General features: G+C 38.2%; 2 protein-coding genes across 4 annotated transcripts in view; both read left to right on the top strand.

Moving 5' to 3' along the window:
* The window catches only part of KLHL2 (kelch like family member 2), a 42,055-nt gene extending 36,909 nt beyond the window's left edge, over positions 1 to 5,146 (top strand). For all 3 annotated transcript variants that reach the window (XM_087724684.1, XM_087724682.1, XM_087724683.1), the window contains 3 exons: positions 202 to 342; positions 3,549 to 3,692; positions 4,199 to 5,146. In XM_087724684.1, the coding sequence (XP_087580810.1) occupies positions 202 to 342; positions 3,549 to 3,692; positions 4,199 to 4,227 (314 nt within the window). In that variant the 3' untranslated portion in view covers positions 4,228 to 5,146. The remainder of the gene's footprint in view (positions 1 to 201; positions 343 to 3,548; positions 3,693 to 4,198) is intronic.
* Positions 5,147 to 10,230: 5,084 nt separating this feature from the next.
* On the top strand, positions 10,231 to 21,241 carry MSMO1 (methylsterol monooxygenase 1). The gene is made up of 6 exons (XM_087724685.1): positions 10,231 to 10,367; positions 12,146 to 12,453; positions 15,776 to 15,924; positions 16,367 to 16,493; positions 17,193 to 17,347; positions 20,435 to 21,241. Exons 2-6 carry the CDS (start codon positions 12,199 to 12,201, stop codon positions 20,640 to 20,642), a joined length of 894 nt encoding a protein of 297 aa, XP_087580811.1. The 5' UTR covers positions 10,231 to 10,367; positions 12,146 to 12,198; the 3' UTR covers positions 20,643 to 21,241.
* The last annotated feature ends 3,826 nt before the right edge of the window (positions 21,242 to 25,067 follow it).

Raw genomic sequence — 25,067 nt, forward strand, 5'->3', positions numbered from 1 at the left:
TTAAGATCTTGGAGGATAGCTTACAAATGATGTTCTCATATTTAAAACTATTTGTGTCATGTGATCTCTGGCTTTTTAACAAAATCTTATTGAAACAATTCACTCCATTATTCATTAACTTTTTAAAAAAATTGATGGCATTTGAGAAAACAATAGACCCTTTTCACTGATTTCTGAATCTTTTTTATTTTCTCTTTGCAGGTGTTGGGGTTTTGAATAACTTACTCTATGCAGTTGGAGGACATGATGGTCCTTTAGTTAGAAAAAGTGTTGAAGTTTATGATCCTACCATCAATCTGTGGAGACAAGTTGCAGATATGAACATGTGTAGGAGAAATGCAGGTAAATTATTTGAAGTCATAAAGCAGTTTTTAATAGTCAATTTGAAAAAGCATTGCTTTTCATGCCATTTTAAAAAGTCATCAATACAATGATAAATAAGGCAAGGGAATCTGTTAAGAGTAGCTTGTTATAGGATCGATTCATTTTCTTAATGGATATACACTCAGACAATATTACAGCAGTTTGCAGCAATTTTAAGAATAGAATACTTTCTACTGTTTCAAGATTAGCGCATAAACAAGACAGAAAACAAAATAAAACAGTTACGATATAGTTCTATCAAGACTAAACTAGTCAGTTTCAGTTTCAGTTGCGTTTATTTATAGGCCGCCCTTTTCCCTGAGGGGACTCAGGGCGGCTAACAACTTATGGGAGGGGAAGACGTACAATAACATAAAAATACAGTATGTAGCTAAGATCAAACAACATTCATTCAACATTCGGGCGGGGGCAAACTATAGTCTTTACCCCCAGGCCTAGCGGGATAGCCAGATCTTGAGGGCTGTGCGGAAGGTCTGAAGGGTGGTGAGGGTACGAATCTCCACGGGGAGATCGTTCCAGAGGGTCGGAGCTGCTACAGAAAAGGCTCTCCTCCGCGTAGTTGCCAGCCGGCACTGGCTGGCAGATGGCACTCGGAGGAGGCCTAATCTGTGGGATCTTATGGGTTGAGAGGAGGTAATTGGCAGGAGGCGGTCTCCCAAGTACGCAGATCCACTACCATGAAGGGCTTTATAGGTAGTAAGAAGCACCTTGAAGCGCACACGGAGATCAACAGGTAGCCAGTGCAGCTCGCGGAGGATAGGTGTTATGTGGGCGAACCGAGGTGCACCCACGATCACTCGCGCGGCCGCATTCTGGACTAGCTGAAGCCGCCGGATGCTCTTCAAGGGCAGTCCCATGTAGAGCACGTTGCAGTATTCCAGCCTAGAGGTCACGAGGGCGCGAGTGACTGTTGTGAGAGCCTCCCGATTCAGGTAGGGTCGCAACTGGCGCACCAGGCGAACCTGGGCAAATGCCCCCCTGGTCACAGCCGACAGGTGGTGATCAAAGGTCAGCTGTGGATCCAGGAGGACTCCCAAGTTGCGAACCCTGTCTGAGGGGTGTAAATTTTGACCCCTTGTTTTTTTGTCATGTTTATTTGTTTTTATTTTGTCTTAATTGTTAGCTGCTCAGTGTCATGTATGTGAGAAGTGACACTATATAAATTTAATAAGCATATGCACACTGTTCAAGTAATCTGCATATTTGTTTGCTTAAGCATTTTCCATTAAAATTACTCCCAGAGAGGCTTTCAAACATGAACTCAAGCACTTCTTAAATGTATTCATGGAATATTTTTAATTTAATTTTCTTTACAAAAAACACACAAAAAGCAATGAACAAAGCAGATTGAAAAACAATAATAGATACTTGCCCAATAGCTAACCTAATTAATTGTTAAATTACATTACCAAAATAACAATAGCACTTAGATTCATATACCGCTTTATACTCTCTGTAAGAGGTTTACAGAGACAGCCTATTGCCCCTAACAATCTGGATCCTCATTTTACCGACCTTGGAAGGATCGAAGGCTGAGTCAACCTTGAGCCAGTAAGGATCAAACTGCTGAACTGCTGGCAGCCGGCAGTCAGCAAAAATAGACTCCAGTACTGAATAACAGAATAACATGACTGCAGGCCTGACAAACAGATTACAATAGCTAAACTACTGGCAATTGGCCATTGATGGTCAATAGAAGTAGCCTGCAGTACTGCATTCTAACCATTCTGCCACCATGGCAAAAAAGAAAATAAAAATAAAAAACTAAAAATTATGTTAAATTAATAACAGTTTTCTAAATATATCACATGTTTAATAATAATCTGTAAAATTACTCAAAGATTTATCTATTCTTGTAAAGTATTATGTATTCGGCCAAACAGATTGTATTGTAGGTTTTATTTTGATTAGTAGAAAAAAAGGCCTTCTTAAAAATTGATGCTGACCTATTTTTGAACTCTTAATATCTAAAGTAATAGTATTTTTCCAGTTTAGTATAATTATCTAGTCACAATTTCCAATTTTGGAATACACCATTGAAATCTGTCTCAGAGTAAGACCCAAATATATGTAGCTGCTCTCAAATTAGGAAATGAAGGTCACTTTTTGCTATATGTTGACCCAAAAATCTAACAAGAAAAAAAGCATTCCAATGAAGCCTATAACTTCAATTTTGATTTTGCATAAATATAGATGGTAATATAAACTTTCCATTTGTTTGTTTGTTTGTCAGTCAAATTTCATGCTGCCCATCTCGCCCATCTCGCCAAAGGTGACCGTAGGCAGCTTACAGGCATTGAATAAAATGCACTATAAAATATTAAAACTGTAAATAAGGATCTGAAATTTAAAATTCAGTTAAAATCAAACCAAGATTGTCTTTCATTGAAAGATGATCCCAGTTTAGCTAATGAAATTCTTCATATAATTTCGTATAAATATAAATGTCTAATAATTTATCAATCTTAATAAAATATCTACTTGAAATTAATATGAGAATGCTATTAAATATCAAATCAATTGGGAGCATGGGATGGTAACCATTTTAGCACTGTTAATCTTACCCATCAACCTAACAGAATTTTAACCCCTCTATAATTTGAACCTGATTATTTATGGCTCTTATGAGAAGTCTGAGTTAATTTGTTCAATGATCCATTTGTTTGTATGTCTGTTCCTTTACTGGTTTTGGTTGATCTTAAAAGGCGGAAGCTATCAGTCTCAATTCTAAGGCAGGGTACTTGTTGTACATGTTATCATAATTTCATCTTTGTATTTATTTTTAGATTAATGTTCCTACTTGCTCCTTAATTTTTATTACTAAAACTTCCAGAACCTTTGTATTTTTGGCTATCAAAGAAGTATCATCAGCCCAGCAGAGATTATTATTTAGCTAGCACAGTTGATGCCCCTTTCTTTCTTTTCTAGTTCCCTCTGGGTTAGTTTTCTTTGTCATCATTGTTATTTTGTGCTGTTTTTGTGCTGTAAACTGTAAACCACCCTAAGGTGCTGGGAATGAGGTGAAATATAAATTTAATGAATTTCTATTGTTGTTGTAGTTGTTGTTTGGTCCTCCAGTTTTTCTTCCAAAACCAAACTGCGGTAGCAAATATTGCCTGGCTAGTGAGCAACCAAGTGATGTTTTATTTCTTTTTTCATATTAGGAGTTGCTGCTGTGAATGGACTTTTATATGTAATTGGAGGGGATGACGGCTCCTGTAACTTGGCCACAGTGGAATATTATAACCCGACAACAGATAAATGGACAGTTGGATCATCATGTATGAGTACAGGAAGAAGTTATGCAGGTATTGAAAAATAAATGTGGAAAATACTGTTCCCTTCTAAAAGAAAAATTGGTATATTTTCCAGCTTAGGAATTACTTTATCATCAGCAGCATAATCGTCACCACTATTTTGAGTATCTGGGGAATGGACGGAAGTCTGGTAGCAACATTTTTACTTTTTAAATGTAGTTGTAGTAGTTGTAGTACTAGTTGTAGCATATGGTGCAAAATAAGTTAATAATTGTGGAACCATTGATCTTGTGGTCAGGCAAGGAGAGAGATAAATGACAAAAGGCATATTGTGATATCACAGTGCATATTTTTCATTTTGACACAATCAGATTTTGTTGAGAAGTCTGTGGATTTTGGCTAGCTTGTATTTTTACAGGTTCAGTGTCCTGCCCTCAGCAAGGTGATACTCATGACAAGTATTACATGCATATGAAGCATTTGTGAACAAACCTTTTCCAATATTATTTAGGAATGTTCCCATACAAAGAATTGATTTCTTGCATCTCTCTTTCTAGGTGTGACTGTTATTGACAAACCATTGTGAATTGGTGCAGATATTTTTCCTCTTGATTCTGCACCTAAAAAGCAAGCTTTAACAAGTAGTGTTGAAGTGATTAAGCATCCAAGCACTTCTCAACTTGTAGCTGTGCACTGAGACATGTTGGAAACTGCAATTAAGGTTTAAAATGAAGATTATTCCAGGTTGAAGCAAAGTGTAGCATTATTCCACAGTAGGCTGCATCTACTGAAGATGTACAAAACTGTATGGATCTTATTTGCTGGATTTCTAGACAAACCTCATTTTCTTAAGAGCCAATCATGTCTCCCATATGGTTGACTATAGATTTTTCCCCTAGTAGAACATAAAGTAATGTGTTCTGGTGAAAGTTAAAAAATAAAGATTTGGGGGGGTAAAATGTCCATGAATAGTAGGTTTTATGCCCACGTTAATTTTTCTTACTCCTCTTTGGTTACATTACAAATGTTTGCACATTTATAAATTGTCTTCATATTTGTTAGGGACTTACTGATTTTATTTATAACTAGCATGGTATTCCAGTACTACCTGGTAAAACAGAGGTGTATATTTTGATATTTCCTAATGCCATGAAACTGATTCCTTTCAATTAAAAAGTGTTTTAACTTATATTGGTGGTTCATATTCAACAAGATCCCTTTGTTATGTTTTGATGTATTTATCTTAATTGTAATTGGGCATGGTAATAATTATAGAATAACATGAATGTATGAGGTTATTTTACTTGCATGGCATTTAAAACTCTTCCTGTGTAACTATTTTAAAAATTTGTGTAACTATTTAAAACTGTAAGCTACTATTAATTACTGTATTGTATGTGAACATATTTGTACAAGAAATGTATTAAACTCTGGATGTGTTAAATTTGACCCAAAGTATTGTCACTTTGATCTGCTTTCTTTAATAAAAATTTACATACTTGTTTTTTTCAAGTTTGGGGTTGCTTTTTATCTGGTTACTTGTTCATTGGTAGATAGCTTCGGTCTCATCAGCTCATGAAACAATGCCAAAAACAGATTATTTAACTAGTTAATATAATATGCTGATATTATTTCTAGTGCATGATTTGGTACTGTGATAGTATTTGAACCTTTGGACTACACTGAAGTGCTGTACTCCTTAATTTTGGGGAAAAAATACTGAGAAGTTAGTGAATGTTAGGGAAGAGGCATTCTTCAATTAAATGAATAACTGCTTGCTTTTAAAATGGTACCAAGTTTCAGGTTTATATTCTGGGAAGTGTCAATTAACTACAGTCAATTAAAACATTGTAAAACAGGCAATGAACCTTTACACACCATTATCCTGATGAAAGAAATGTCCTTCTGGGTTCAGCTCCAAGTGTGGAAAAAGACACTGGAGACATGGAGGCTGCTTGGAAAGATGGTGATAACTTCCTACAATCCCTCCTCTTTTTTTTTCAAAACATGAGTGGAACGCACATGTTCTTGACAAAAGATTAAAATTGGTCAGATCAGGGAAACTTACTTCTTCTAATGGAAAGGCATTGAGAGAGACAGCAGAAGGATATTTTCAGTGGCTCCCAGAGAGCTTTCAACCATGAAGATCTAGCAACCAGGGCACAATTTCTGGAAAGAAATTTACAGTATCCAATTTTCCATGCCAATTAGTATCAGATATCACTTTCTGTGAGCTTCCAGACAGGTTTGAAGCAAGCAGAAATCCCAAAATTCTTCACAACCATGCTTTCCCTTTTAAGTTACAGGCTGCCCATTTCGAGGGATGGTTCTTGAACCTGCCCTAGCTCTTATTTTAGTGAGGCCAAATTGAGTTTAGCTAGCATGCAATCCAGGTTATTTAGTATTTTTAAAATAACACACAATGAGCCCGGGGACTCCTACTCATGAGACCACCAGTGCAACATATCCTGCTTTACTGGGCAATGGGGCAGCATCATTTTTGAGTCAGTCAGGGCTCAGATTTTGAAGATCCTTTCTGCTACTCTTCAAGTGGGGGAATTGCCTGAGGAGAATTAACCCTTCCCCATGGGATTAAAAGGGAGATATCACTGCTGCTGGATGGCATTATGTTTAGCTTGCTGGTAACAGTGGTCAGTTAGGCTTGGCAGAGTCTGTCCCAGGCTTGGCTAAGTTTTTTCCTCATGTCAGGTTTTATTAGGATGCAATCACCAGCAGCCAATTCGAGAGTTATGGTTTGAGCTAGCAGTCCTTTGTTTCTGAAGAGTACAATCTTCCAGGGCTGAAAAACATGAGAACAAGGTTCCCTCCCCCACAGAAAAGGCATTGTTGGGGGATTAGAGGTAAGGGAGGGGTGTGGGGGGGGGGTAGATAGCTTGCAGGCAGAATTTGAAAAATAAAGCCATCAGTTACTAAACAGATAAACTGGTAACATTATGGGTATATCACAGATGAGAAATGGGATCTGGATTCACATGCTTCAGGAAAGAAAGAAACAGGTAAAATCATTTAAACACAATAAATGCAAGGATGAAACTTTTCTGGTAAATGAACTGAAAACATTTCCTGGGTGGTTACTTTAAGGCAGTGTTTTTCAACCTTTTTTGTGCAAAGGCACACTTTTTTCATGAAAAAAATCACGAGGCACACCACCATTAGAAAATGTTAAAAAAATGTAACTCTGTGCCTATATTGACTATATATAAAGTAATTTTCCCATGGCACACTTTATACTATGTCACGGCACACTAGTGTGCCGCGGTACAGTGGTTGAAAAACACTGCTTTAAGGTACAGGGAAATAAGGAAGGAAGAATACTTCTCTTTACTCTGTTCTTGTTGGCCAAACAAACATACAGTAAAAACTCCCCTCCCCTTCACTCAGTTTTCTGGGCCCGACAAACTGAGCGAAGGCAATTTCTGCCAGAGTACTCTCTTCTTTCTTTGAACACTTTAAAATTCTTGTTTTTGTGGATTGGAGACATTTTATAGTTACAATTACCTCGAGGGTGCACAAAGACTTAGACACACATTTATACGAGGACAAGGAGAAAATAAGATTGGGGGGGGGGAGATGTCTATGGGTTACACACCCTAGTCATTCCCAGCACAAATCTGTTAAATTAGGGAAGGCACAAATCTTAACAAACCACATGGTTGTATAGAAGACAGAGAAAGACAGACAGACAAGAGAGAGAAAAAGAAACCCCAACATTTTCCCTTTTCTTTTATGTACCTTTATGTAGCCAAAATACTTTTCCTGTATCATCTTTCAGCAAAGCCAATTTCTCACACAATTTCCTTGCTCTCTTTTTCAGCCAAAATCTTGGCATCTAAGGAAATCTCCGTACTTAATGCATACCATGACCCTTTACATATAGGGCTAATGCTTCCCATGACCCTTTACATGTAGGGCTAATGCTTCCCATGACCCTTTACATGTAGGGCTCACTTTGGCCAAGCCGGGTGACCACACACCGTAAGTTTCAGGGGAAAAAAATTCTAGGAAGGACTTTGATTCCCCCACAAAGTATTCGGCCCTTCCTCTCAGGGAATCACCTGGTTTTGAGGATCAAAAACGTAATCCTTAAGGACCTCTGCACCCTCTGCAGTTAGTACCAGGCACCTCTACTGTTTTCCACTCTTTTGGGCCTTTGGTTTTTTGCTTTCACAGGACAAAAGCAACAACAACAACAAAATTTCCATTCACTTTTCCATCCATTTTCACACACACTCTCCTTTCCCTAACAAAAGGTCCTGTGCTCTGGCCTGACCCTAATACTTTCCAGGCTCTCTTGATAAAACACACAGAGGAACCAAGATCCAGCTGTGATCAGGAGACGGATCCCATCAGTCATACGCATGCAGGCATACACACATTTCCCATGCTTTGCCATGCTTTAAAATTAAAGTTTAGAGAATTAAAATTTAGAGGTACTCACTTTCTTTCCAGGCAGCCTTTGAGCTCAAACTCAAAACCCCTTTAAAACCTAGATCCAAATGATTAAGGCCACCCACGGACTTAATGGGGTCTGTGCCAGCATGGGAGGCTTACCTGGGCCATACCCATTGGTTAGGCTAGCTTGGAGTCCCATCTGTGGGTCTCCAATTGATGAAAGAAATGCTCCAAGTCGGGAAAAAGACACTGGAGACATGGAGGCTGCTTGGAAAGATGGTTTATTGGTGGACAGGACCACATGGCTTGAGTCCTGAACAGAAAAGGTGATCACATGCTTCAATGTTGGTGGAGAAAAGAGAAGGGCCGACTTAGATGCTGAGTCCCTGGTTTTATCCCCTCTCTGGCCTTTGATCTTGAGCTTGTATTCTGATTGGCTGTCAGACTTCCATGGGGCCATGCAGGGGCAACTCTCTAGGCGGTGTTTTGAATCCAGGTATGGTTGAGTTCTCAGATGCCATGTGGCGAGTTGGGTAAAGGGCCAATATTATCATGCCTTAATCCCATCTCCCTGGAGCTGAAGGGGAGAACTCTTTATTATGTAAAGTAGATTGGCTTGGCCTTCTTAATGGCCCATTGACAAAGTAGGGATGGGCAGGAAGCTACAGGGAGCTATTCTGTCTTTTAAAACATATTTCTTCCCTTTCATATCCAGAGAAATATTCTGCCTTTTCAATATTTCCTAGGATATTTCATTTTCTGGGAGAGGGCTGGGTGATAACTTCCTACAATCCTTTGTAAGGTTCCAGCAGTTTCCCTGAGGCACTGAAATGCCAAAGAGAGTAAGATTCGAGACGAGATTTGCAAAAAAAGTATCAGCTTGTATTTATGGCCATAGCAAAAGCTGGGTGACAAAACTATATTCAAAGCATACGAACAAATGCATGTAAGGAATAGCCGCACCCTGGAAGAGTGGCTCAGAGTATTGTATACATTTTAGGCAGATAGAAACAAAGGTAAACCAATCAGAAACAAAGATTCATTACCAACCGTGATCTTTAAAGCTTTCTTTTCTTCAAGCTCCTGTCTCTGTCTACTTTATCTATGGAGTATTCCTATGGCCTTGTGTAGGGGGTGGCTGCCCCTCCTTTGCCAAGTTGTTTTTTGGCAGAATGCTTTAAGGATTTACGAGCCGGGAAAACTCCCTAGTTTGGTTCCTTTATCTGTGCTGTCTGTGTAACAATTTCTTCTACTAGCTTTCAAGAATGTCTCTAGCTTTGAAGCCAAGAATAAAAGCGAGATGCAGCAGTGAGGTAACATTTGCAGTCCAGTATTAAGGTTACAGTTTGCTAGGCTAGAAAAAAAACTAATTTCTGACAGTAATGCAATAATATAAGCAGACGCCAATATTGATTCATACACTCCTTCGCCTTGAAAATATGATACAAGAACAATTAGCTAGCTGAATAAAGCACACTTCAAGTAGGAAAAAGGTTAGAACTTGGCCAGTAAGATTTCATAACTGACTGGCCGCATCTGGGCTGCAAAACTCGGGAGAATTGTGTGTCTTTAGGCCAGTGTTTTTCAACCACTGTGCCATGGCACACTAGTGTGCCGTGACATAGTGTAAGGTGTGCCGTGGGAAAAACACTTTATATATAGTCAATATAGGCACAGAGTTAAAATTTTTTTAACATTTTCTAATGGTGGTGTGCCTCGTGATTTTTTTCATGAAAAAAGTGTGCCTTTGCACAAAAAAGGTTGAAAAACACTGCTTTAGGCTAGTTTTGCAGCCCAGATTGGGAGTACAAAGAGCAGTAACGGAGCCTCGTTTTTTTACGTGTGTAGAAAATCAAAATGTTTCGTTTGCCCAGGTAGCTTAAGCTATTTAGGTAACTTTATTCGATATGGCAGTGAAATCCTGCGTGACGGGATTGGCTTGAAAGCCTGCATTCCCTTAACCGGCCTCTATCAAATAACACACAAAACCTACAACAGAACAGGGAACTCTTGCGGTTTCCATGGTAACTACATCTTCTATAACAGCCCGCCTATCCTCACTGTTGACGGGATGCTCCCTATAGGCTGTCCCCAGAAACCTACCCATCTCACTCCATTCCTCCCACCAATCGTAACCCTTCCTGTGTTGTCGAGCGAGCGCACGCCTGATCGTGACGGCACCTCGCGCTTTAGCCAATCGGAGCAGCGCAGCCTTCCTAGCTCTCCCGGGGAGCGTCTTTGAGCGTCTCTGATTTCCTTGAGGGTGAATGTGTTTTTTCTTCTTCTTCTGCTTGGCGGAGAGAGCTGCGCCAGGTAAGTGAACCGGGTCCCTCGCTTTAGGGTGACTGCGTGGTTGTGTGGACCCTGTGCCTTTTCGCGTTTTTGTTTTTTTTTTGCAGCGAAATTAACCGGTCTCATCATGCGGAGGATGGAAAGGGTCAAGTAAGCTCCCCGTTGAAATCGGGTACAGCTATACGATTTATATACTGCCAACCCAACCGTTGCATTATATTCCTAATAGTAATGCAGGCACAGGCACTTTCGAAATGAATTTCATTGCCTTTCAGTATGTTATCATATTAAACATCCCCAAAGAATGACAAATGCCCTCCGCATGTTTGTTTGTTGGTCTGCGTGCGCGTGATTTCTTCCCCGTTTTATTAATGTGTGTGTTTGCCGGGGCGGGATGGAGGGTAGCATTTTTTTTTAATTTTTATTTCGTCAAGTATGAATTAGGTAACAGATACCTAGTATAGACATGATTATGAATACATGAAATGAATACGAATACAAGAGAATATTAGGACACGGGCGGTAGGCATGTAATAAATAAAATAATGCTGTAATGCATTATCTTTTAACTAACCCCCAAAACTTTAACCTTAAACTGTCTACCAAGGACCTCACCACATTCCTAAGAGGGCGTCCATAAGCGCACCAGCAATAGCAGTAGACTTATATACCGCTTCATAGGGCTTTCAGCCCTCTCTAAGCGGTTTACCGAGAGTCAGCATATTGCCCCCAAAAATCTGGGTCCTCATTTTACCCACCTCGGAAGGATGGAAGGCTGAGTCAACCCTGAGCCGGTGAGATTTGAACTGCTGATCTAGCAGTAGCCTGCAGTGCTGCATTTAACCACTGCGCCACCTTGGCTCTCTCCCTGTCCTAATATTCCCATGTATTTGTATCCATCTGCGTATACTAATATGTTTATGTTATATTCATATTTATACTTGTTTTATTATACATGCTTAACAAACCAAATAAAATAATAAATAAAATTTCTTTGTCAAGAAACAAAGCAGATTTCTGAATTAGGGAGGGAAGATTTGTTTTCTGCAAGGGAGGTGATAATTGATAATTTCCCAACAGATGGGTAGGTTTACTCATAATGATTGCCTGTTGTGGCAAAATAAGGAAACATCTGAATAAAGCTAACTTGGTCCTGGACTTTTTTCCAAGGCACTCAAGGCAATGTATCTGTCCCCCATGATATTTCCCCAAAGTTCCAGTGCAGATCAGAGTTATTCAATGGCTTAAGATTTTTGAGTGGAGATTAAAATGTTTGTTTTCCGTTCCTTATCAAATATTCTAGACAAACATTGCCCAACCTGATGTTATTTTTTAGGTGTAGCAGTTAGCAATTAGGATGTATCACACCTCTGGAAAGCAACAGGTAGAATAAGTAGAGAGCTGTTCCAGCTCTATGGTCAGCTGTATCATGCAAAATGCCTTTACTGGTAATTATATTAAATAATAGAGATGCGGTGGCTAAGACCCTGAGCCATGTATGTTTTGACTTCTTCATGTATGTTTTTACAGGTACCTGGTATGAGACCATAGTCAAAATACAAATCAAATCAGTATGCTCAGAATGGGGACAATTATGAATCTCATTCTTTGTGGAATTTTTACATGGGCTCTAGATGAAACCACTCTCAAAACGTACCTATCTGCAAATTTAAGTTCTAGCAATCACAAACCTGTTTGTGTAATATGTGCTGGTTGAAGAGTTGATATATAGAATAAAAATATTAATATTGTACTGCTGTTTACCAATAATCGAATTCTCTCAATTTGACATTTTACAGATTCATAGAAACTTTGTTAAGAAATTATCAGTGTGATGTGCCAGAACTGAACGATGATGAATAACAATAGTTTTGAGATACTGCATTCGGCCTACTTTGCTGTAGAATACATTGACTCTTTCCTGCCTGAGAATCCAGTACAGCAACCACTTAAAAATGCTTGGAACTATATGCTGGACAATTACACTAAATTCCAGATTGCGACTTGGGGTTCACTTCTTGCTCATGAGCTTTTATATTTTTTAATATGCTTACCTAGCTTTGTATTTCAGTTTATACCTTATATGCAAAAATATAAAATACAGAAGGTAAGATGGAATTTTAACCGTGTAGAGAGCTATGTTTTAATTTATAGTGCTAAAACATTAGCAGGAATTTGGTAGCACTTTGTTTAGCTAAGGATTCATTAAAACGTATAAATGTTTACTAGATATGCAACTCACTTTATCATACTAATGTAGGATTTAAATTGGGGTGAGATGGGAGTAAGGAGGGCAAGACCATTGGTTAGGGAAATGCAGTTTATGTGTAAGATAGATTACTATTATATCAGAATTTGTATTATGTTAAAAACGTGTTTGTTGAGATTGCTAAAATTTTTGAGAGATATGTTCATCCATCCGAGTTACTTTGAGCTTGTCGTCTCTCAACCCAACCATCTCCCAGGGTTGTGGGGAGAATAGGAGGAAGAACATTTAAGTATGTTTGCTGTCTTGAGCTACTTATAAAAAAGGAGGATAAAAATAAATAACATTTATGTTCAGCAACCTCTCATTCAGTGATGGACTTAAAGTCCTGTTTATAATGCCTCGGTAAGACCACACTGAGTATACTGCATCTAGCTTTGGTCGGCACAATGTAAAAAAGATGTTGAGACTCGTAGCAAGAGTGCAGAGAAGAGCAACAAAAATGATTAGGTGACGTGAGGCTAAAACATAAAGAATGGTTGCTGGAATTGGCTTTCTTGAGTTTAATGAAAAGAAAGGACTAGGGGTGGCATGATAGCAGTGTTCCAATATCTTAGGGGTTGCCATGAAGAAGAGGGAGTCAAGCTATTCTCCAAAGAACCTGAGGGTAAGACAAGAAGCAATGGGTGGAAACTAATAATGTAGAGAAGCCACCTAGAACTAAGGAGAAATTTCCTGACAGTGAGAGCAATTAACCAGTGGAACAACTTGCCTCCCGAAGTTGTGAATGCTTCAACACTGGAAGTTTTTAAGAGGAGATTGGGCAACCATGTGTCTGAAATGGCATAGGGTCTCCAGTTTGAGCTAGAAGACCTTCAACTCTGGTATTCAGACTGTAGAGGTTATTTCATTCCATTAGGAATGATATGTTGTTTGTATTGGATTAGAAAAGATATGCATCCTGTGCCCGTTTCTTGATAAGATTCCTATTCCACCTGACTGAACCACTGTGTTCTCATAGAGAGCCGAGGTGGCGCAGTGGTTAGGGTGCAGTACTGCAGGCCACTTCAGCTGACTGCTAGTTCAGCAGTTCAGCTGTTCAAATCTCACCGGCTCAGGGTTGACTCAGCCTTCCATCCTTCCGAGGTGGGTGAAATGAGGACCCAGATTGTTGTTGGGGGCAATATGCTGACTCTGTAAACCGCTTAGAGAGGGCTGAAAGCCCTATGAAGCGGTATATAAGTCTAACTGCTATTGCTATTGCTATTGCAAATATTGACGACATTGGGTTAATCTTTGTTAGTCAAGTATCAGTTTTTGTGTCATTATCAAATGCCATTGAAGTTCATTTCTTTAGATGCACAGAGTGGTTACATTTAGGATTTAAATTGGAGTGAAGGGAGAGGAAATATTGTTATACAAATACAAACTACGTATAAAATAAATTACATATACCATATTTTTCAGAGTATAAGATGCACAGGAGTATAAGACACCAAGGTTTTGAACGGGCAAATTAAAAAAATATATATTTTTTGCACTCTGCAAACCTGAAAACGGCCCATTTTGCGCAAAAATGAGCCTGTTTCCCCCCCCCCCCCAAAAGGCATGAATAGCCTTTAGGAGGCTTACAGAGTGAAGGAGGCGGAGTTTCGGGAGGCAAAAAATGCTGTATTCAGTGTATAAGACGTATCCAGATTTTCACCCTCTTTTTTGAAGGAAAAAGTGCATCTTATATGGTAATTACATTTATAGTGTGTTAAAAGCCTTTGTGGTTGTTGAGATTTTCTGTGATTGCCTGAAACCTTTGGATGTCACTTCGCGGACCACCATAGTGTGTCCTGGGAGGTTAAAGTGATCTGATACTACTTTATCCTTGTTATGAGTTGTCCTAATGTCAAATTTGTGTCCATTTGTTCTTTTGCAAAAAAAAAATGGTATCCAGTTTCAGTTCTGTCTGGTAGTATTGAAAGAAATGAATAAAAAGGACTTGAAACTCTGATGATTAAATTAAATTAAATTTACCTACTGGGATATTATTTGGCTACTCTTAACCACAATGATCTATTCAAAGATATGCCTGAGATGCAATAAATGCTAAGCTTCAATAATTACACTCAACAAGTTGTGAAAATATAACTTTAAAAAAAAATCATGAGAACAAACAGCTTTTCTGTCAGGCTTGGAGCTAGTCACTGTTGAAGAACATGTTGTTAATGTGTCTGCAAATTATTTGATGGAAGAAGACTGAAGTCTTTATGAAATTCATAAACTATCATGAAATTACGGGCAGCCCTTTAATTGGCAGCCATATACTTGCCTACAGAAAACTTTATTTGAAGCAGAGATTTAACTAGGTTTATAAATGATACCAATTGATTTATAACATATAATGTGTGAATTATTCATTGAATCCTCGCTAATATTTGCATTGACTAAAGTGCATCAGAAGAAATCTCACCTGAAATTATTAGCCAACATCTTAGTGCAGGACAAATAAAATCAAAATTAAAAATAATCAGAGAAAACCTCTCTAATTTTTTAAAAAATCAGATGGTTTATATTCAAATCACCGCATGAATGCACATTTTGCAGTGCAATATTTGAACTCAAGTTAAGCAGCTTACTTTGCTGCAGTCCTATCCATATTTATGGAGAAAATACCATTGAACATAATGACAGCTATCTCTGTAAGTAAACTTGCCTAATATTGTATTCTTAATTAAGAGAATAGCAATAGCAATAGCAGTGGACTTATATACCGCTTCATAGGGCTTTCAGCCCTCTCTAAGCGGTTTACAGAGAGTCAGCATATTGCCCCCAACAATCTGGGTCCTCATTTTACCCACCTCGGAAGGATGGAAGGCTGAGTCAACCCTGAGCCGGTGAGATTTGAACCGCTGAACTGCTGATCTAGCAGTAGCCTGCAGTGCTGCATTTAACCACTGCGCCACCTTGGCTCTTGAATCACTATGAATGGGCAGTAATTTTCCTGTCTCAATACTTGGAATAAATATATGCATATGGGGTAGATGGCAAGGACAAAATTGTATAACCTCAAATATTTATATGTGCCAATAGGAGACATTTCAACAGAAGTACAGAACATGAGGATCTTTTTTGATGTTGGCATTGTAGTTGGAAAGAGAGCCAGTGGGTAAGATGTAATCAGTTTCCTACATGCACTATTTTAATTATTTTTGTTTATTTGCTGCTGTTATAGGATAAACCAGAAACATGGACAGGACAATGGAAATGTTTCAGAACAATTTTGTTCAATCAATTTTTTATTCAGCTGCCTCTCATATGTGGTACCTTTTATTTCACAGAATATTTTAATATTCCTTATGACTGGGAAAGGATGCCAAGATGGTAAGCAATATTCAACTATTTTTCATTATTTGTTTCTTAAAAATACATATTTCCACACATTAAAAATATTGGTATGCTGATAAAGAACTGGGTTTTGGAGAAATTTCTAGAAGCTTGACCAAAAATGTTTTTGAATCTATGGTTCAGTAATTTCAAATTTATTAAAAATGACAATAGAGTGAAACCTTAATTTCATAGACTAGTTGCAGGGAAGCAATGCCTGTTATTCCTAATTGTCTGTTAATCTCTATACATTCTACATCTATGTAACAACTATGTACTATCTCAAACAGCAATTTATTTTGCTGTGCTTGTTGCTCCAAGAGGGAAAAATGTTTTATTAAAATTTCTGTGTCTGATATGTCAGGTTTCTAGCATTGGTCATTAGATAGATTGCACATACATATATGCATACATCTCAAAAGCTCATTTTCTTTTAAAGGTTTGAGATACTTGCTCGGTGTTTTGGATGTGCTGTGATTGAAGATGCCTGGCATTATTTCCTGCATCGACTACTTCATCATAAGAGATTGTATAAATACATCCACAAAGTACATCATGAATTTATTGTATGTAATTTCTTAAGTTTTTGGTTTACATGGTTTAGTTGTATATGCAGTTACCAATAAGAACATTCCATGCAACTCACTGGACCTGTTTCAGTACATGATTGCAGCCTTAAAATTTCATGTGTTAGCTATTATTTTTAGAAATAGGGAGAAGAAACCAGCAGGTTTATTATTTACCTATATGATTGATTTACTCTTCTTCCTACTATATGAGCCAGAAAGATTACAAGAGGTGAAGAGTTTGCATTTCAGTAAACCAACAATATTTTTGTACAACATTTGTACATTTGTCAATTTTACTCGAATAACTAATTTTTGTTTCTAAAATAATAATAAATTTAGTTTCAAGCAACCTCTTTAGCATGATATTTTTAAAATATTGAGGAAAACTTCATAGAATACATAAGTGTACTGATCTATAGAATCTTATTTGTGTGTCTTTAAGTCATACAGTATCCACACAGTTATATAAGGGACTGCTGTTTTAAGGAGCTGAATGGAGTTAGCAATAGCAAATATTCTTACATTTAGAAATGTGATCAATTTATTCAGTCTTAAATTTCCTGAAAATGTTTGAGTTCAAGGTTAGCACATGAAGGAAGAAAATGTCCTGAAATAGCCATATTAAAGCATATATATGAAATTTTTTCTTCAGTATGGATACAGATGCACAAACCTTTTCTGTATACTTTTCTTCAGGCACCATTTGGGATGCAAGCTGAGTATGCACATCCTTTAGAAACTGTAGTCCTTGGAGCTGGATTCTTCATTGGAATAATTATCTTATGCAATCACCTAATTTTGCTATGGGCATGGTTAATTTGTCGTTTGATAGAAACCATTGATGTTCACAGGTAATCTGTTACTTATTTATGATTCTTTTTTATGTTCAGATTTAGAAATTTTAACATTATATAAACATAACTATTTGGAAAAAAAATAGTTATTTTTTCAAATAGTTAAGATGCCAATAGGAGAAAGAAGTATGAAAGATACAAAAAAAGTATTTTACATAAAGAAATACAAAAATGCAGCCTAGATAAAGAAAGTGGATTAGAATAAAACATAAGATGAAATGAAAGAACTTGCAATAAAAATAGAAATAGACAAGAAAAATCAGGAGCCTAGAAATAACAAGGACAAACACCAGAGGTTTTGTGTAAAGATGCACAATGGAAGACATAGTTACTGGTAAATATTTGAGGTTATACAATTTTGTCCAGTGGTGATAGACTAGGAGACGTTAATATTAAAAGAGATTTCAAGGAGATTCACTATTGCCACTACTGCTTGTTATTGTCAACAGTACTGAATAAATCAAGTCATGGCTATCAAACATCAAAGACTTCTGCCAGGCTATCCTATTTTACATAGATGAACTGAGGCTGCATGAAAAAACACCATCTGAAACAGAATTCCTTCTCAAGACAGTCCCTATATACAGCCAAGATATTGCAATGGAATTTGAACTGGGTAAACATGCCAGCCTCACCATCAACTGGGGGCGGGGGGGGGGAGGGGGAAATAGTGAAAAGGGAAGCAATCAAGATGCTCTATGGAAATGCCATCAAGAGTCTGGATGAAGACGATCACTACTAAAACCTGGGCATCCTTCAAGCTGACAACATCAAGCACTTTGATAACAAGAAAAAGGTCAGAAGTGACTATATCATGAGAGTGAAGACAATTTTAAAGTCCCAATTCAGTGGAGGAGATACCATAAAGGCAGTTAGTACTTATTAGATACACAGCTGGAATGGCATACTGGAGTCAAGCAGAACTAAATGTCCTAGATAGGAAGACCAGAAAAATAATGACAATGAACCATGCCCTTCATCCAAACAGCAATGTTGACAGACTACTTACCAAGGAAAATAGGTAGATGTAGAATGTTGCAAGATAGTTGAAAAAAAACAAAACTATTGGATGTATATCTGGACTGAAGAAGATGCATTGATGCTAGTATACTATGAAAGGTTATTAAGTATTAGAGAGACCTGACAATGGCTGAGAGCAAGAAAGTTGAAGAAAGAGACAGAGGGAAACTAATTCTGGTTGCAGAAGACCTAACCTTAAGAACAATAGCAACAGCACTTAGACTTATATACCGCTTCATAGTGCTTTACAGCCCTCTAAGCAGTTTACAGAGTCAGCATATTGCCCCAACAATCTGGGTTCTCAACACATAGAAAGCAGGAATGGAGGAGACACCAACAGTCAGCAAATGCTGCCTCTTCAAAGAAGCTGTAGAAACAGTGGATCACCTAGTTTGCTGCAGAAAATTTGCCCAAACTGATTACAAGTCATGGCATGACAAAAGAGCAACAATGGTGAATTGGAAGATCTCCAAGAAATATTATTTGCTTGCAGGCAAGAATTGGTGGGAATAGAAAAAAATAGAAAAAATAATAGATAATGAAGAAGCTAAATTGCTTTAGAACAGGGGTGTCAAATCTGATTGCATCACAGACCATATCAGGGTGGTGTTTGCATTTGCGGAGCTGAGATGGGTGTGGCCTGTGCAGGCCGTATGCAGCCCGCGAGCCATGTGTTTGACATCCCTGCGCTAGAACATTAGATTTCAAACAGATGGGAATCTGCCATATAACTCCCCAAATCTAACAATTGTTAATAAGAAAGACAAAAAGACTGAGAGACATCAGAATCAAAGGACTGTGGCAAAATAAAGTAATGACAGTACCAATAATAATAGCCCATTGGGCGTAATCCCAAAACATCTGGTGCACCATGGTTTGGCATGACCAAACCAACCAATTGCAAAAGGCAACTTTAGTTTAGGGCGGCTTAACACTCTGTGATGACCAAACCAACCAATTGCAAAAGACAACTTTAGTTTAGGGCGGCTTAACCCCCCTGTGATGACCAAATCAACCAATTGCAAAAGGCAACTTTAGTTTAGGGCGGCTTAACACTCTGTGATGTTATCTTTAAAACCATTAGGCAGATAAAAATGCTAAATCCAGTCTGAACAACTGGCTGATAGTGTGACAAACCATAATAACGATATATTAAGTTTATATGCCACTGGCACTCAACAAATCTAGGCAGATTACAGATCGTTAAAAACATTTAAAACAAATTTTAAAAAAGAGCAAAGAGTTAACAGACATGGATGGGAACAAAGAAAAGGGGCCTTGAGTTACACTCACCAAAAGCCAGGACAAAGCTAGATTTTCAGGGCCCTTGAAAACATCAGGTGGCTGGGCCATCCAAATCTTGTGAGGAACCACATTCCAGAGGGCAGTTGTTGGTACAGAGAAAGGCATTTTTCTAGGGTTCTGATAGATGTTATCGTTTAATCAATGGAACTCAAAAGTGCACCAATCCTGCGAGATCAGATTGGTTGTCAGATACTGTGGGAGATAATGAAAAATATGAATAACTTGCTTGACTAGGTTTATGGAATGTAACAACCGTATAGAAACTTGTATTAGAATTTACTAGTATATTATTTTTTTATTTTTTCTACATGTTATAAGCGTAACAGTCTTAATAGACACATAATTTTTCTGGAATATATATAGCACAGGTTCGAATCCCAGTAAGAGTATGGCTAGCTGATGAGAGCTAAATAGCTTGAAATAGATCTATACTAGTCTCTATTTATTTATCAGCACAAAAAGAAACACACACACACACACACACACACACACACACATATATATATATATATATATACACACATACATACATACATACACACACACACACACACACACACATATATATATATATACACACACACACACATATATACACATACATACATACATACATACATACATACATGAAACTCAGAGGGACCTATTTCCAAATAGATACAGGATCCCATTTCAAACCTTTAGCATTAAACAAATTACATATCAAATATGAGAAATATTATATTATTAAAAGGTGCATTCCATTGTTTTCCCTTTCAGTGGCTATGATATTCCTCTGAATCCTTTACATTTGCTGCCCTTTTATGCTGGGTCTCGCTTTCATGACTTCCATCATATGAACTTCATTGGAAACTACGCTTCAACCTTCACATGGTGGGATAAATTATTTGGAACTGATTCACAATACACTTCTTACAAAGACAACATGAAGAAACAGAAAGACACAGTGGAAAAAAAGATGGAATAAATTTCCCATTTGCGACACTCTTTGGAGCACCAAAGAGGGAAGAGGCCTCCTATTTTTGCTTAAAACTAGAAAACTTAACAAGTATTGCAATTGAAAGCAAAATGTGGCTTTTAACAAACAAACCAAGGTTAGGTTTGCCGCAGGAAAAACATTCACTGATTCAGTTTCCAAATGATTGCGCTTTTTCTTATAGATATCTCAAACAAATACAGTATATATTTAAAAAAATGTTAAATATGAACAAACGATTGAAATTATGTAAAAAAGATATACATTAAAATAAGAGAGGTTTTTTTGCATTAACGGGAATCCTAAAGTTTAGAAAGAACAGCTATATTGAATTCACCAATTAAAAGTTTGCAGGAATCCTCTTTCCCAATTAGGTGTAAAAAAAAAGATTTAAGAAACCATCTTAATTTCCAAAAAAAAAAAAAAAAATCTTTTTACTTCGTTTTTAATTACTTTTATTGTAATCTGTATTACACATAACTGTAAATTGATAATTTGATTATTAAGCTAATTTGTCTTAAAATAGCTGTGGTTGATTTCTTTGTCATTTTTCTGTACAGCAAATAAAAATAATATGTGGGTTCAGGCTATTATTGCCTGGTTTCTTTTTTTTAAAGGTTCCTTTCCTAATAAAAGGAATTCCTTGGTTCCTTTTGGTTTGTTCCTAAAAACAAAAACAAAAAGAACAATTTCTTACTAATTTTGCAGGTATTTACTCTTAAACTTTAATCATCTATAATTGTAAATATACAAGCCTTCTTAAAAGTTGCATGGATTGAAAAAGTGCTATGTTTGTAGCAACAATTTTACTTTCTGTTAATACACAATGGCAGGTATTGATAATTAGAACAGAATATGAAATTTGATAGTGGAGACTTTAGATTAGGGGTCTTCCTACTTTTTAAACAGGGGGCCAATTCATGGTCTTTCAGACTGTTGGGGGGGCAGACAAGCTGGGGGGGTGTTGGTAAGTGGTCATGTGACTGGGTGGGCATGGCCAATTTAACAGTCCAAACAATACATAAAAATTAAACTTTTAATTTGTTACGCTCCTGGGGGTGGAAGGCAGATTAGTGAAGGGATGTGGCTCCCTTGGGATGTATATGAGGGACTTGTATGTGTGTGTGTGTGTGTCTCCCCCAGAGGCCTCCGTGTGTCCCGTTTTTGGCTGCCTCAGCCTCCAGAAATCAGGTGAGGGCTAGCGGGTAGGCGGGGGTGATGAGGGCGGGGCAAGCCTCGTAATCCTGCGTAGGCCGGCTTAATGGCTTCAGTGGGCTGTATCTGGCCCATGGGCCGTAGTTTGAGGGCCCATGCCTTAGATATTACAGTCAAAACTATCCCTAAATATGTACATGTAGATTATATTGAATACTTCTCAGCCTTCCTGAGTTACTATGGAAAACACTAAATTGTATAACTTGCTTAACCGGGATTTTATCTTAGAAAGCCATAGAGGGTTTTTTTCCCTTAAAGACATCTACATCTGCAGAGATTGGGTGGGGTATAGCTGTATGGTTTGGGGGCACTGAACAGTGTTTTTGTGCCTATGTTTTCCCCTTCTGATGTCCCCTCAAAAACAATGCTTATTCTATTTTTTTTACGTGAATGTAATAAATGTGATTTATAGTTTAAAATAATATGCATATGGAAAAAGCTGCTGGGAAAAGCATTTTGTTTACACTAATAAAGCAAAGGAAAAAGAAATCTAAATCTGAATATTTTGAATACAAAAGGATTGGCTGAGGTAACTCTTATTTCCTTGCAGGAGTCATTTATTTTTACAGATGTCTCTCCCCCCACCTCACCCCCCCCCCCCCCCGATGGCAGTATGCCGCTGCAAGCCTCCTTATCTCTTCCTGCCCATCCCACCATAACTTTTAGACTTTTTTTTCTTTAATTTAAATTTTCTTTAATTTTTTCTTTGACTATTTAGTCAGATAGGAGGAGTAACCCAATTTATTTCACTGAGATGAATCCTCTGTGCCACTACAGGTGATCCTCAATTTGCAACAGTTCATTTAGTGACCATTCAAAGCAGTGGGGGGATTCAAATAATTTAACAAACGGTTCTCTGTCCTAATGACCAGGTAGGTAGGCGGGGCTTAGTGATCATGTGACCGTGTGGGCATGGCCAACCCAACATCACTCAGGTCGATGAGCACCTTGCCTTAGCTGTGACAATGTAATAAGGGTTAAGCGGAGAGGCAGTTTCTGTAAGCAGGGCAATCAAGATTAAGCTAGAAACAACACCAGAATGTTTCCTTCCAGCCTTCCTTACAGGATTAGCCCTGTAAAGCGGAAAAAAAACCAAAAGAAGATTTCTTCCAACAACCGGTTCTCTGAACCTCTTAGAAAGTTAAGAACCGGTTCTCTCAAATAGGTGCGAACTGGCCACCATTGATTCAAAGTTACAGTGGCACTGAAAGAAGTAACTTATGAGCAATTTTCACACAACTGACAGCATCCCAATGGTCATGTGATCACAATTCAGACGCTTGGCAACTGACTCATATTTATGGCAGTTGGAGTGTCCCGGCATCACGTGATCACCTTTTGTGACCTCCTGACAAGCAAAGTCAATGAGGAAGCCAGTTTCATATAACAAGAGATTGGTAATGGCTCTCCCACAGCAATCTGGATGTCACCCATTCTGATGATGTTCTGAAAATCGTGATACCTCAGGGAGTGGGTGGTTGTTGAGCTCTGTTAGTTTTTTCTTTGGTGCATTGTGTTTTTTTTTCATAGGGTATGATCTTTATTTTATAATTCTTCACTTTTTAAAGTGTAAGTCCCCAGAGCCATTTGGAATTTGTTATTAGTTGTGAAGTCGTGTCCGACCCATCGCGACTCCATGACAATGTTCCTCCAGTCCTTCCTGTCCTCTACCATCTTTTGTCATCAATTTAAGCTCATGCCGACTGCTTCAGTGACTCCATCCAGCCACCTCATTCTCTGTCGTCCCCTTCTTCTTTTGCCCTCAATCTTTCCCAGCATTAGGCTCTTCTCCAGGGAGTCCTTCCTTCTCATTAGGTGGCCAAAGTATTTGAGTTTCATCTTCGGGATCTGGCCTTCTAAGGAGCAGATAGGGTTGATCTCCTCTAGGACTGACAGTTTGGTCATTTGGAATTGGGCACCCTTAAAATGAAATGAATTTCAACCAATCTTCAATCGTCAATGTTGCAATGCAATGTTTAGACTCAGGGAACCTTGAGTCTTTGAAGAATTCCAGGCCAAGTTAAATAACCAGCTGATTATTTGGTTAGATTTTAATCCAAGTGTACAAACTCTTGTTGACTGGACCAATGTAAAATTCACAGAAATAAGGATAAACATTCCCAGTATTGAAAGAAATAATGAATTTCAACTCAGATAAATTCAGTTAAATAAAATTCAGTCTCCTTCACTTTCTGTTCAGTGTGTGGTATGCTTTGGGAATAGGGTTAGCTTGCTTGGATATTCTGGTCCATACTAAATCATTAAGAGTGATTTTTGCCAACTCCTTTCTAAAGCTGCACTTAGGATGCAGGCAGAATATTAACAGCTGTTGGAAATGGTCAGGCTTGAATTTCAAATGAATAGCAGTATTCTGTCTTCATAGAACAAGCTCATACAAGTTTACAATACAATACAATAGCAGAGTTGGGAGGGACCTTGGAGGTCTTCTAGTCCAACCCCCTGCCTAGGCAGGAAACTCTATACCATTTCAGACAGATGGTTATCCAACATCTTCTTAAAGACTTGTAGTGTTGGGGCATTCACGACTTCTGGAGGCAAGCTGTTCCACTGATTAATTGTTCTAACGGTCAGGAAATTTCTTCTCAGTTCTAAGTTGCTTCTCTCCTTGATTAGTTTCCACCCACTGCTTCTTGTTCTACCCTCAGGTGCCTTGGAGAATAGTTTGACTCCCTCTTCTTTGTGGCAACCCCTGAGATATTGGAACACTGCTATAGCAATAGCAATAGCAGTTAGACTTATATACCGCTTCATAGGGCTTTGAGCCCTCTCTAAGCGGTTTACAGAGTCAGAGTCAGCATATCGCCCCCACAGTCTGGGTCCTCGTTTCACCCACCTCGGAAGGATGGAAGGCTGAGTCAACCTTGAGCCGGTGAGATTTGAACCGCTGAACTGCAGATAACAGTCAGCTGAAGTGGCCTGCAGTACTGCACCCTAACCACTGCTATCATGTCTCCCCTAGTCCTTCTTTTCATTAAGCTAGACATACCCAGTTCCTGCAACCGTTCTTCATATGTTTTAGTCTCCAGTCCCCTACTCCTCTTTGTTGCTGTTTTCTGCACTCTTTCTAGAGTCTCCACATCCTGCTTTCTACATTGTGGTGACCAGAACTGAATGCAGTATTCCAAGTGTGACCTTACCGAGGCATTATAAAAATGAGCCACTGGTTTCATTTGTGTGCTG

The sequence above is a fragment of the Thamnophis sirtalis genome, unplaced genomic scaffold, assembly GCF_051295495.1.
Source record: "Thamnophis sirtalis isolate CommonGarterSnake01/CBP01778 unplaced genomic scaffold, rThaSir2_p1.2 scaffold_10, whole genome shotgun sequence".
NCBI lineage: Eukaryota > Metazoa > Chordata > Lepidosauria > Squamata > Natricidae > Thamnophis > Thamnophis sirtalis.

Excerpts from the sequence above, each read along its gene's own strand:
- MSMO1 (XM_087724685.1), top strand. The coding sequence starts at position 12,199 with ATGATGAATAACAATAGTTTTGAGATACTGCATTCGGCCTACTTTGCT. Across the intron at positions 15,925-16,366 it reads TGGGAAAGGATGCCAAGATG|GTTTGAGATACTTGCTCGGT; the intron begins GTAAGCAATATT and ends TTTCTTTTAAAG. Across the intron at positions 17,348-20,434 it reads GAAACCATTGATGTTCACAG|TGGCTATGATATTCCTCTGA; the intron begins GTAATCTGTTAC and ends TTTCCCTTTCAG.